This window comes from Pomacea canaliculata, linkage group LG2 (genome assembly GCF_003073045.1).
Source record: "Pomacea canaliculata isolate SZHN2017 linkage group LG2, ASM307304v1, whole genome shotgun sequence".
NCBI lineage: Eukaryota > Metazoa > Mollusca > Gastropoda > Architaenioglossa > Ampullariidae > Pomacea > Pomacea canaliculata.
The window spans coordinates 36,381,465-36,394,725 of record NC_037591.1 but is presented as its reverse complement, the minus strand read 5'-3'; the positions used below and the strand labels follow the sequence as shown (position 1 = coordinate 36,394,725).

Genomic DNA, 13,261 nt, shown 5'->3' with positions numbered 1-13,261 from the left:
AAAAATGACTTGCAGGACATGAAAGAATCTTGACCGAACTTCGGACAGATCACGTGATCACGAGACAGATCACGTGGCATCCACATGAACAGAGACATCTAGCTGGATTCGGGGTTTGATGGTTGGCTGCCTGGCTGCACGAATGGGTAAAGGGGTTGGGGAGAGCGATCCCTGTATTAAGAAAGCAATTAAGTTTCATCGACATCCGAGACAAAACCACATCAACGCGTATTTTTTTCGTGACCGCCCTCTTATGTACCCTCCTTAAAAGATGAGTCATTGGGTTTTCGAAATGACTAACCTCATTTTTCCAGTAAAATTATTCTTTTATTCTTTGGAATTAATAAAGTCATTTGACACTGTCCTCCACCTGTAATTTGGATCCACAGCTGGACCAGCCGGGTCTAGGGATGCCCAGTCGGGAATACTACCTGCAGGCCAAGTCGGAGTCGGAGTACGTGCAGGCTTACCTCAACTTCATGAGAGGAGTTGTCTCCCTGCTAGGTTCAACGGAAATCCCAGTGGACGACCAGCTGATGGATCTGCTGGAGTTCGAAACCAAGCTAGCCAATGTGAGTACTCGTTCTTTTCGCTGTTCCTCTCTTGTGTGTTGCTCTTTACCTGTTCATCTCACTCTTTTCTGACTTCATTATTTAAAGTTTGTTAATACGATCTTAACCCACGTGTCTGCTTCAACCAACACAGATAAAGTTAGGTTTTAACAACTGTCGTATATATGTCACTGTGAAAAGCTTTAAATTCTTCGAGCTTCAACTTGAAATATTTTAATTTGTAAAATATGTGCAACATCGCGCCTCCTGATTCCTTTTTCAGAAATGAAGCAAATATTTCGAGACTTCTTTATCCCCCTTTCGTTTCATGACCAGACTTCAAAGGTTGATGTGTTTTGCACCTGTACAGGTGACCAGGCCCCAGGCAGAGCGTCATGACACGGGCGCTCTGTACAAGAAAATGTCCATCTCTCAACTACAGCAGCTTGTACCTCAGGTATTTTTAATTCATCCACCCAGGGTGTTGTTGTGGACATTTATTTACAAGTCCACTGTGTACTCTCAGCTTTGTGAGTTAAAGATTGACAAATAATTCAGGAAACAAACCATGGAGGCAATTAGTTGTCGGCTGAAAATTTTTGTCCGCATGGAGAATGAGGATTGTCTTCATGATGCAGATGAATAGACGATTGATCTCCATTGTCACTAAAGCTCAATCATTTCCTCAGAAAGCCTGCCGTCCTGTAGATGCCACAAGCACGTGTAGTCTTTACTTTTCATTAACGACCTAACGATTAATGTTTGGAGAGAGACCTTTGACAAATCATGGAACCCAAAGTTGCGTGGGAAAGTGATCTTAAATTTTTATGGTTGTACTGTGAAACCAGAGGTTGTCGGGGTCGTGCAGTTGGACTGTTAGGTTTAGTGCGACCTTTGACCTGAACACCGACACCTTGCCATGGACTTCACTATGGTGGCGCTGCGTTCACATACGGTCTTTGTGCACCATTTATGGGGCTGTGTTTTTGTTAGGGTTTCTCATTCACAGGAGACACTAGGCTGACGATTTACAAGTTTAATAACTTTTACGGCGATTAGCGTAAGGCCCGTTGACTGCATATTACCTCATTGATTATACCCCGGGTGGGTGAGGAGAGAGGTTAAAAGCTGCATGTCTTGGCAGGGTTTTGCATAGTCAGGGACGTCTTGGACTACTGAAAATATTAATATATTCTTTGCCAGCTCGTCTGCTTGTCTGTCGTATTTGTTGTGTCCTTACTGTCTTGACTCTGACATTTCTCTTCATGTCTCAGGTTTTAATTCGCCCGATACCTGGATTTAATTCCTCCTCTATTGAATTTTTTTAATTTCATTTTTTGTTTCTTTGGCAAATTTAAACAAAGTATTGAAATCAAAAACAATTTTGTTCTTTCTTTTTTTCTTTTCCTTCGTCTTTCTTCCTAACCCCTCAGCCCAGTGTCTTCCTTGGTGTGTGGCGGGTGTTAGTTGTGAAGTGCCCCGCGGTCCAGTCTCCACCTTCTGTACTCTGATTGACAGATGGACTGGTTGGTGTACCTGCGTGGCGCCGTCAGCCCTGTCCTGTCGGGCAACGACGAGGTGGTTGTGTTTGCCGTGGAGTATCTCCAGGACATGATGACCATCGTCCGTCAGACAGACACCAGGTGGAGACCAATGGTTCACATCTTGTCATGTGGCAAATTTCTCTCCTTTTGTTCTCTCCCTCTGAAGGGCTCATTTCATTTTCACAAATTCTTGTAAATTGGCTAAATGGACTACAATAACAAAAAATACACGTTTTTCAATTTGATAAGTACATTGAAGGTATGTATAAACCTTAACAAAAATGGAAGATGTATTTTTCAACATTAAATACTGCATTTGAGTTTCTCTATTGTCAGCTGTTTCAGGACATTAACCAGTTCATATTGCCTGTTGCCAATTCCAGTATCTTGTATTCGCATTCCCCTAATATATTATTTATTCATGGCTGTATCAATATGTTAGACAGTTATATTATTAATTACTGGCTGTTTCAGGACACTAGCCAATTACATCATTTGGAGAGTGGTCATGATGCTGGCGCCTGAGTTGACGGAGAGTTACCAACAGGTTCACAGCAAATACAAAATGGTTTTACACGTGAGTAGTAGTCAGTGTGTGCCCAGTGTTGTGTGTCTAGCTATCTTCTCTGTTATCAGACATGAGAGAATGAAAGACAGTACGGAGACAACAAAGATTACAAGAGTCGAGTAAAAGATGGCGGATACAACATTTAGGATATAGATGTAGATGTATATACTGTGGATAAAAGTAAAACTATGATTTTATTCTTCTGCATTTGATTTTCTTTCTCCTTTTCTTCTTTCCGTGGCATCAACTTCACCAGTTCAAAAACACAACATTGCTTCCTGTTCTCTATGATGCCTATCGCACACAGTTAAATATTTTTTCACTTTCAGGGTAATTACATCCTTTGAAAGCTACATTTGCAGCCGTCTGCACTGTTCAGTACAAAGTTACCAAGACACACACTCTCTCTCTGTCTTGTTACATTTTCTGAGATGTATACTTATTCTTGCTCAAATTTTAAAAGACTGAAAGCTCTCGCTGTTCTCTTGCCAGGTTTGAGAGTTAAAGGGAAATACAACTCATGGTTAAATGATAAATTCTGTTCTGAATCAAGTCATAGCAAAATTTTCATTGGAGCAACATTACAACAACAACAACAACAACATCATCATCATCAACAACAACAACTTTCGAGAAATGTTTAAGTAGTATCAGCAGTTTTGCATCAGACTCATCTGATAAGGAGAGCGATGTTTTTGGCAGTTTTACCAGTTGACCAGCGTAGCTTTCATTTATATCTTGACAATGTCTTGGTCAGGTTCTGTCTTTGAAAACGCAGGTACATTCAGATCATTGGATTTGTTTGTGTACGAGGATCTGTACACAGTATGCAGCCAGTGCAACCCGTCCAAATATACATCACAACTAAGATTCACTTTGTTTTGTAACAGAGTTCTTCTGTTTTTCACGCACAAAATAGTTCTTGCACAACGATTGCAATATGGATTAGTTACATTGACACCCTATGTCGCTCGCCAGAAACCTTTAGTTCGTTCAACCTTTCATCTCTGTGTTATTTTCATCACTGCACAATCTCCATGTTCATAACAAACTTATCCCCTCCACCAACCCTCTAATCGGGAGACTGAAAGCTCGACTGTTGAAATACGTAAATTGTCCTGCAAATACTTTAACCACCTTAAACTTATGTTTTAGACATGGTTGTAAGTAAACAATCGTTTTGCTACCCGAAATTTTGGTATGATTCAGAACATGAGCATCTATCATTTAAGCACAACTACCAGTTGACTTGCTTTCCCCTTTAAGATTTGCTCTTCCGGAAACTCGTTGCACTCTCTGAGAGCTTGAGTTGCAGCAGTTTTTGCTGTTTTCTTTGCCAGGGAGTCATGCGTGACAAAGTGCGATGGAAAAAGTGTGTGGAGTATGCAAACGACCAAATGGGACTTGCAGTGGGCGCCATGTTTATTCGGGACAACTTCCGCAGGCAGAGCAAACAAACGGTGGGTATCGTGTTATCTCCCTTCAACACCTACAAGCTGCCAGTCTGTCCAGTAAACACGCTTTTACCTACACAGCCAATTCAAATTCTTTAGAATCCAATCCTAATAAAATTGTAAAGAGGTTGTGATTGGAACATCTACTCATCACTTACATTTCTAGATTCGCTGTTTGCAGTAAACCCGACCTAACCCCTGAAAATAAGATTCCTGTGGGTACTTAGGTCTAACACCCTGCTGTAAGCTTGTTTCAATTACTTTATGCAAATGTTGTTGTAAACATTCCTGCGATGTATGCCGCTGTCACTTACACTTGATCCGGAAACGAATTTGTGGGAAGCAATTAACGTTTTGTCTTGAATTCTTCTCTGGAGAACCTTGAAACGAAAGTAGGCCTTGAGCACGTGACTTAACATTTTTTGAGTCAGTAAATAACAACAAGCACAAGAAAGTGTCTTTGAAAACCTTTAGGCGTGTTACTCTTATACCTTCGAGAACAACATTGCATTCGTCCTTAGATTGAGTGGCTGGGTGGTGGGTAGGGGATGGATGATGGTTCAGTGACCCCCAAACCGTGTTCTATAAATCAAAATTTTATCTTTAAATAGATATTTCCATGGTCAAAAAACATCAAAGATTTAAATGTCAGACTCGTGTACCTACCTGCAGACCCCTGCTGAATTACTGATGGTTCAGCTAAACATAGATACCATCAGGAAGACCTGCAATTACAAGCCAAGCAAATGTTCACCCATTATCTTTATTGAAAACGAAGATTTTTACAGAAAGAAAAAAATGATCTTATTAGGACGAGCTCTAGCGCGGTCAGAAAGGTCAAGAGGAAGTCGTCAAAAGGCGATCCGTCTTGCAAAAAGCAGAGACATCAGGGTTTTATTACCTGAAGCAACACCTGGACTACCGTCAGACAAGTAATGTCAGTACGAGGACATGGAGGTTGTATCCTTGCTTCCTGTCAGATCATTCTGGACAGATCCTTTTGGTCACGTGGACGAGGGAGGAGAGGAAAAGTGGTCGGAGGGAAAGTTTGTTGTTAATACGGAAGCTGAACAACAAGGAAGAATCCAGGAAGCACAGAATAGTTGGGTAGCCTGGAGAGCTTTTTAGTTTAGAATCCACCCTGCAGGGTTAGACGCTGGCTCATGGTCATGTTCTTTCAATTTCAAGACAGGAATAGTCAGTACAGGAAGCAGCAATACAGAAAATGTCGATTTAGTCATTTCATTCAGTATAGTTTGTTTACCTGTGTATTTTTGCCCTGTACACAGTGAAACTATTTTTAGTTACGACTAGTTAGCTCTTATTTAAAAAAAAACACGGTAGAGAAAAGCATAGGACATATAAAATTTTCAACCGTACCTATCTCGTCTCCGAGCTTTCATGTTATTTGAATGTCTAGAACAGTGATGTCCAACCTTTTTCGGCCTGCGGGCCATATCCATTTCGGACAGCCGTGTCGCGGGCCACTTCACCGCAAAAATACAAAAAAGAAAAAAAAATAGAGCAGATACCATTTTTTATTAGAAACAAGTTGCACTTACCATTAATTATGTAGTAATTAGTGGGATATTTGAAGTTGTTTTCCCGAAACCAACTTCTGAATGTCCGGCCTCATCGTAGAGACACCAAGTCGGAGCACTGAATCGAAATGTTCGTCCATCGAAAAAAAGATTGGGAAACGCCCCTACTTGGGGATAAATACTTCTTCTTCCTTTTTTTCGTTTTTTTTCGGGTTTTTTTTTTTCTCTCTTTTTTTTTTTTGATTACTAACATGCCGATTTCCTACACTGTGGGCAGAAGTTTCCCGGGCCGGATGGCACCGCGTCGCGGGCCGGATATGGCCCGCGGGCCGTAGGTTGGGCATCCCTGGTCTAGAATAATACTTACAGTCTCCGGACATCATCGTAATGTAATTTATGAATAATGATATAATTTCTGTGCTGACCTATTTTCGGTCGGTATGATAATATATATATAATAGACTTTGCTGGATTTATCATATTCTCTACAAACCTCGATGTGATAATAATAAAATGAATGTTGAATAGTATAGTTCTGTATTATACAGGCTCTTGATATGATAGAAGACATTCGCGCGGCCTTTAACGAGCTCCTGGACGAAAACGAGTGGATGGATGAAGAAACAAAAGATGTTGCCAGAGAAAAGGTCAGTTGCAAAGTGTGCGATGTGCTCTGGGAGCAAAAACACTCCAGTGATGTCTGTGAGTACACGGAAGACTGGTCGACAGGGAAATAACTCCTGTGAAGGGCACGTTCGCAGATTTCTTTTCTTCTTTTTCTTTCTTCTTCTTCTTTCGGGTGTGTGTGGACCCAAAATGCGGTACTTCAGAGACAAAGAGCCTTTGATGTGTAGAAGTTCGAAGCGTAAAGCGATACTCAACTGCTTCGTTTGTAAACAAGGACTGGTTAGAACTGGGAAGTGGGATGGAGGGACAGGTTGAGGGGAGGAATGGGGAAGAGGAGGCTGAAATAGCATGACGACAGTGTCTCTCAGCTGGTCATGTGCACTTTATGACTTTTTTAAGGAAATAAACTTTTCCACTGGCTTGGTTAAATACTTCATTCTGCCGAGCAGCCAGGCCTGAGCAATCGATGATGTCTTCAATGTATTTAACGCTCGGATCGTTTTTAAGCTTTTCCTTACTGGCTGGAGTTATTTTTATCGATTAATTTTCAAGTGTACGCATGTGCACACCTATCGTCGTCTTTATCGTCGTTATCGCTTTGTGATCGCATCACCATCATTGTCATTGTCGTCGTCATCGTCATCATCCTCATCGTCGTCCTCTTTTTCCTCATTATCATTCTCATCATCATCGTCATCGTCGTCGTCGTCGTCAAAATGAGGAAGGGTATCACCGTTTCTTTTACAGGCTAACGCCATGAATGCCAGGATCGGTTACCCAGACTTCATCACAGAGAAGGACAAGCTGGACGCCAAGTATCAGGAGGTTGGCACTGAATTCTGTCAAGAGTTTTTTTTTCTCCAGTCTTGTCTTTTAATGAGGCAGACAAAATCCACCCTATAATCGCCTTCCGTTTTTCGCCTCCTAGCACTTAGCTTCTATACAAAGAGTTTGCACCAAAATTACGAGGAAAGAGAAGGTGAATTAGATATTGAAGGAGACAACTCCGTAACAGAAATAAATAAGAAACGCAGAGAACGGGAATGGAGAGAGGGAGGATAAGAAATAGAGAGAGGTGCCTAATTAGAGGGAGAAAGAAACGATATTCAATTTTTATTAGTTTGGACCATAACATTTTTTTTAATTTGATTGTTTTGTTATCTCCATTTCTAGCTCCTGTTCGAAGAGCGGCATTACTTTAACAACGTGCTGGCGATGAAGCGGTTCGAGGCTCACAAGATCATGTCCAAGCTTGGCAAGCCAGTGGAGAAGGACGAGTATGTTGCCTTGTGTACGCCACAGTTTCTTTCAGCCACCCCATTAACACTTGGATGGCAAGCGTTCTGAAATCTTCCAGATAATATGAGGATTTATCAGTAATTTGTGTCTGTGTATTACTATTACCACGATACATTTTTTCGGGGTTTTCTTTCGGTGGTAGAGGGTTGAAGGGGACCTGAGAATTCCAATGATTGTTTTTTGTGTTTACTTTCTATCTGGATTGTAGTTCTGTTTGTCGGCGTAATCTTTGTGGCCTTTGTTCTTTGTCCGTGACCAGCCAGTCACGTGGTGTACGTAGCGGTCCGTCATTGGCCAATCAGAAGTAGCGGTGCGTTTGTTTTCTATTACAGATGGGAGCAGGAACCTGCGGTCGTTAACGCATTTTACAATTCCAACTCTAACGACATTGGTAAGAGATTTATTTATAGATGGTTCAGAATTTCTGACAAATTTATTTAGGAATATGAAATATTTCCTTGGTGATTTACAGAGAATATGTTTTTGATTTTTAGAAAAATGTCATATCTCCCTTGTGTTATTTTCGAAGGTCTGTATGCGCGCGCCCATATGTGTGTGTGTGTCCTGAATATAACTCCCTCACATACTACACGTTACATCATTTTAAACTTACACTTACTCTCTCACTTCTCAGGCATAAACACACGAATATGGACATACTTTGTCTAAGACACATTCAAATAATAAATTCTTGATGCCATATGAGTTTAATTAGTACATGTACTTATCTATCGTATAATCTGATTTTCTCTTCTAGTTTTTCCAGCCGGAATCCTGCAACCTCTCTTCTACAGCGAACATTTTCCCAAGTAAGTGGGGGAAAGTGAATGTACACAGCTTCTGTTAGGGAAAACAAACATACAGATATGGAAGGGGATGGATGTTAAGACGCAGACACCCAGACAGACAGAAAGACACAAACACGCACTCGGAAAGATACACACACAGTCACAAAGAAGACAGAAGGAAGGATAGACACTCGAAAAGATTGAGAAAGACAAGGACATACAGACAAACCGACAGAAAGTCATTAGGAAGATGAGCAGAACCAGCTGAAAGATCAGCTGACTACTTCCTATCTCTCTGTTGACTACTTCCTATCTCTCTGCTGACTACTTCATGTCTCCCTGCTGACTACTTCCTGTCTCTCTGATGACTACTTCCTATCTCGTCTTCTGATGACTACTTCCTGTCTCTCTGATGACTGCTTCCTGTCTCTCTGCAGATCTCTCAACTATGGTGGCATAGGAGTTGTCATCGGTCATGAAATTACTCACGGATTCGACGATAAAGGTCAGTTGCTCCTTGAAAAAGGTCAGCCTTCATTTTATTAAGAGAGAAAGATTTTGTCGGCGACTCTGTGATAGGACAGATGCATGATCGATGATCACATTCGCACACACACACGCGATACGAATAGAAGCATGTGACCACTAGCGAACTCACCCTAGAAGACAGACTACCACACACACACACATGGCTACGAGAGACTATGTTCAGGTGTACAATAACAACACTGTCCCTGTGCAGGCCGGCAGTACGACAAGGACGGTAACCTCAAGCAATGGTGGGACAACCACACCATCCAGGCCTTCAGAGACCGCGCCCAGTGCATCATTGATCAGTACTCGGGTTTCAAACTGGAGCAGACAGGGCTCTATGTAAAGCTCCTCCTAGCTCAGTCCTTTCCTAATTAATGTTTACCAGTCAGCCTTTACGCCAAACGATTGAATACTGAAATTTAATAGTAAAGACAGTCAGTCGAGTGGTAAATATGACATTTCTTTCTGACATCAATCGTGAGGTCACTTGGAAATGTGAACTTGAGACAATTGTTTACAAAGTTTTGGATTTTTTTCTGATCGATGGACGAAGTTGTAAACACTTATAAAGAGACTGTTATCATCTGTAAAACTGAATATACTGTAATTTCTTAAATGTTTTTTTTTCTTGTTTTTGTGTTCTAAATACTATTCATTTACCAATCACAAAGGATATGTTTATAATTGAATTCTTGACTGAGACGAGGAAACTGAAATGAAAAAGAATGTGTGTGTGTGTTGATAAAGACGATCTTGCAGTTGAGTGATAGAGATTGATTTTTTTTTTTTTTATCTCATCAGATTAACGGCAAAAACACTCAAGGAGAAAACATCGCAGATAACGGCGGCCTAAAGCAGGCATACAGGGTGAGGATATTTTGCTTACTTTTATTTTTGAAATAAAATCTACCTCCTGCCCTGTGGCATGTCAGCGCGCCTTCCCTTATCTAGAAACAATTTCTTCTATCATCTTAAAAATGTTTTCTAAATGATAATAAAATGAGACGAGCCCTCGTACAAGGTTCGGGAGTACTAGAGGCGTGAATACCACGTAGCGTGGCCGCTACACAACGACTTTCTTTTCCTGTCCTGGCAACATTGATGTCCTTTATGTCTGACTATACCTGTGTCGCATACCTTGATGTCTTTATGTCTGTACTGTACTTTTGCAGGCATACCGCAGGTGGGTAGAGAAGCACGGTGAGGAGACACCTTTACCTGGGATTGAGCTTAACCACGATCAGCTGTTTTTCCTTAACTACGCACAGGTAAATTGTCTCCCATGACGAAAACAGTTGGTGTGTACTATTTCGTCTTCAGAAGCTCGACTGAATGTAAAGTTCTCTGCTAAAGATGATGATGATGATGATGCTGATGCTGGATGCTGGATGCTGGATGATGATGATTGATGATGGATGATTGAGGATGGATAATTTTGCTGATTTTGATGATGATGTCACAAGTGTATCTTGTCGGTTTCCTTGTCCCCAGATCTGGTGCGGGAGATGCGAGACGAAGAGGCCTTACACGGGATCCGGACGTCAGTTCACAGCCCGGGGCCCATCCGCGTTCTGGGGCCGTTGTCCAACTCCGAGGACTTTTCACTGGCATACAACTGTCCTCTGGGCAGCCGCATGAACCCGAAACACAAGTGTTCTGTGTGGTGACTCCATTTCTTCTTTCTTGGACCCGCCGATGACAAGGGGAATAAACAGTGCTTGGGTCTGATGACAGTTTGTGACCCAGTGTGATGGAGGGGAAGACTGGGGACACTCGGCCAGTGCGGAGGTCGCAAGGGTCAGCGGTAATTTATAAACACACAAACACACAGAGCTTGTTGTCCTCTCCTCTCTTCGGTTAAAGTACTGTTGGATTGAATCTCCGCAAAATAATATTATAGAACCAGAATCTTCTAGCCATTTTGTTGTTCTTATTAGCCGGTTCTTGCTACTGTTGTTATTCGATTTATTGATCGATATCGGTTTTTTTCATATTTCCGTTCTAGTTTGTATTGTAAGTTCCAGTCTTTCATCTACTTATTTACGATGCTCATTGAAAAGGACTTTCACACGGTGTTGCAGTTTTTGAATCTTTTGGAAAGTGAAACCCGGTAAAATGTTTTCACGCGACTCAATCTCAATCTTAGTTTGTTTGTTTTTATTTTGTTTGTTTCTTTACGAACTTAAATCTGCTGTTATTTGTTCTGAATAAATTTTGATTTTTCACATGTAACCACACAATTACTGTGACACTAAAGCATTATAGTATTCCATTGTAATCATAGATTTAATTTTTGTACAAAACGTATTCAGTGTATTACTATCGTAACATTGAACTGCTTGGTATCTTCTTGAGACCTTGGTTAGGTTGTTTTATTTATACACTGTGAATTCTAACAATAACTTATGGTCAAGAACTTATGGTCGTACTAAGCATGCGACTTATCTTTGTCACATTCTTGTAGTTCAATACTCTCTTCGATGAAAAAAATCACAACCAAGTCAATAATACTTGAAATATTCTATCCAGCTATTGTTGTAAGCGCAGCTATACAAAGTTATTATTATTATTATTATTATTATTATTATTATTATTATTATTATTATTATTATTGGCAAAAGTCCACATTTTAAATGGTGGCCATATTTCATGTTTATATTCAGTATTCAATTCCCTGTCCAGAAAATTCATATTAAATTAAAAATTACTTTTTACTAGTTCTGCAGAATTACACTGATTCGGTTTGCAAATGGACTTTTTTTTTAAAAAAAAAACAAAAAAATTTTCTTCTTCAAGAAGGCTGGCAACACTTTCGATCAGAATCGATACATTATCCGTTTCTTTTATTTTTTTATGTTTTAACCTTTTATGTTGCAAAGTCACTCAGTTTGAGCAGGTTTCTCGCTTTCTTATTGGAGACAATACTTGGGACTTTTCTCAAATGCATACAAAATGTTTTGTACAAAATGTATTTTTTCTATTTTCGTACGTTTTCATACCTGTGTATATATAACAGCTGTTTGTTTCATGTTTTTCTGGTGTTTAACATCATGATGTCGTGTATACTCAATGCTATGAAAGCTGTGTTGATATTGTTACTCTCCCGTACACACCTGTGTATCACCCTTCACCTGGTGTTTGTCAACCTCCCGTATTATTTAGTCAGTTCTGAGAAGATGCTGAACCACAAGCTGGCTTTTGCCATCGTACAGCTTAGCTGATAAAAAGTTTTAAAAAATTGGTGTTGGTTTTTGGCATGACATCGTCATATGTCACAGAAATGTTGATATTTTGTTTCTGTGGTTCAAGTCTTTCATTACAATGGTGGGTGGCTTACAATATTTACTTGAAGCAGGGACTGTGTATAAGGAGGTGCAAAGGGAAAGATTATTTTATCATTCGTTGAGATTTTCGTTAACATCTGTTAGCACTCAAAATGTTGTGAAACATTTATAGATATATATATATCTTGCGTATTGTTACTAAACTTATAAACTTAGAAGCTTTTCGTTGCTGTTACTATACGGGTCTTTGTTGTGTAGTTTCATAGTTGAACTTCATTTAAACTTAGATGCTGACGTATAGGGACCCTCCACAGTGAAGATGTCGAGAGTTTATTTCATTACAGAATTCGTGTCCCTCCGTGCAATGGGCGCGTATGCACGTGAGTAAGAGAAGATAGTTGTAATTCCTGATATAATTCGAAACTAATTATGTTTGATTTAAGACTTGGCTTCACATTTTCCAAAAATGATAAAATTTTATTTTTATTTATTTTTTCCCCTTTTTTCGTTTTATTTTTTTTTTCTTTCTTTCATTTCTCTTTTTTCTATATCTCTATATCTTTCTGATTACATGATTTGTTACATTTTTTTCTGACTGCTGGTGCATGTGTCTTTTCCTGTCAGTTCCTTCTGATCTTCAGACACTCATCTATCCATGCTTTTGTCTAGTAATCAGTAAAGAAATCTTCCCCTCGACTGTTTGTGAGGACACACGAAGCTGGTGAGGCTACTCAACGTCAGGTGTGCGATCTTGCGTGTCGGCGGAGATCGTTGTTATGGACATCAGGCCAGTGTCCTCAGTGACCCGTGATAAGCCGTCGTATCGTTGAAAAGGCGGGAGGTTGCAGCTTAGCATCAGCAATGCTGGAGGGTAGAATCTTCCAGAAATGTCACGCAACACTGTCCTGTTGTCTGATTGTTATCAGTTGTGTACGTGTACATAAATAATACTGTCTCGAATTTTACAAATAAAGTAAGTGAACCAAGGATAAATGACTGCTTGTTTGTTAAAATAAGTTTTAATTATTGAACTAGCTCTGCAAGGATATTATTTATATAGAATTATATAGA

The 13,261-nt window shown here is 40.1% G+C and overlaps 1 protein-coding gene across 1 annotated transcript in view; it reads left to right on the top strand.

Moving 5' to 3' along the window:
• The window catches only part of LOC112557700 (neprilysin-1-like), a 26,906-nt gene extending 13,645 nt beyond the window's left edge, over positions 1 to 13,261 (top strand). Inside the window, 16 exon segments of the mRNA XM_025227699.1 lie at positions 390 to 572; positions 922 to 1,008; positions 2,070 to 2,194; positions 2,570 to 2,672; positions 4,004 to 4,123; positions 6,207 to 6,305; positions 7,033 to 7,110; positions 7,459 to 7,562; positions 7,917 to 7,975; positions 8,342 to 8,393; positions 8,810 to 8,877; positions 9,115 to 9,245; positions 9,708 to 9,773; positions 10,079 to 10,174; positions 10,398 to 10,407; positions 10,410 to 13,261. Of these exon segments, the coding sequence (XP_025083484.1) occupies positions 390 to 572; positions 922 to 1,008; positions 2,070 to 2,194; positions 2,570 to 2,672; positions 4,004 to 4,123; positions 6,207 to 6,305; positions 7,033 to 7,110; positions 7,459 to 7,562; positions 7,917 to 7,975; positions 8,342 to 8,393; positions 8,810 to 8,877; positions 9,115 to 9,245; positions 9,708 to 9,773; positions 10,079 to 10,174; positions 10,398 to 10,407; positions 10,410 to 10,573 (1,545 nt within the window). The 3' untranslated portion in view covers positions 10,574 to 13,261.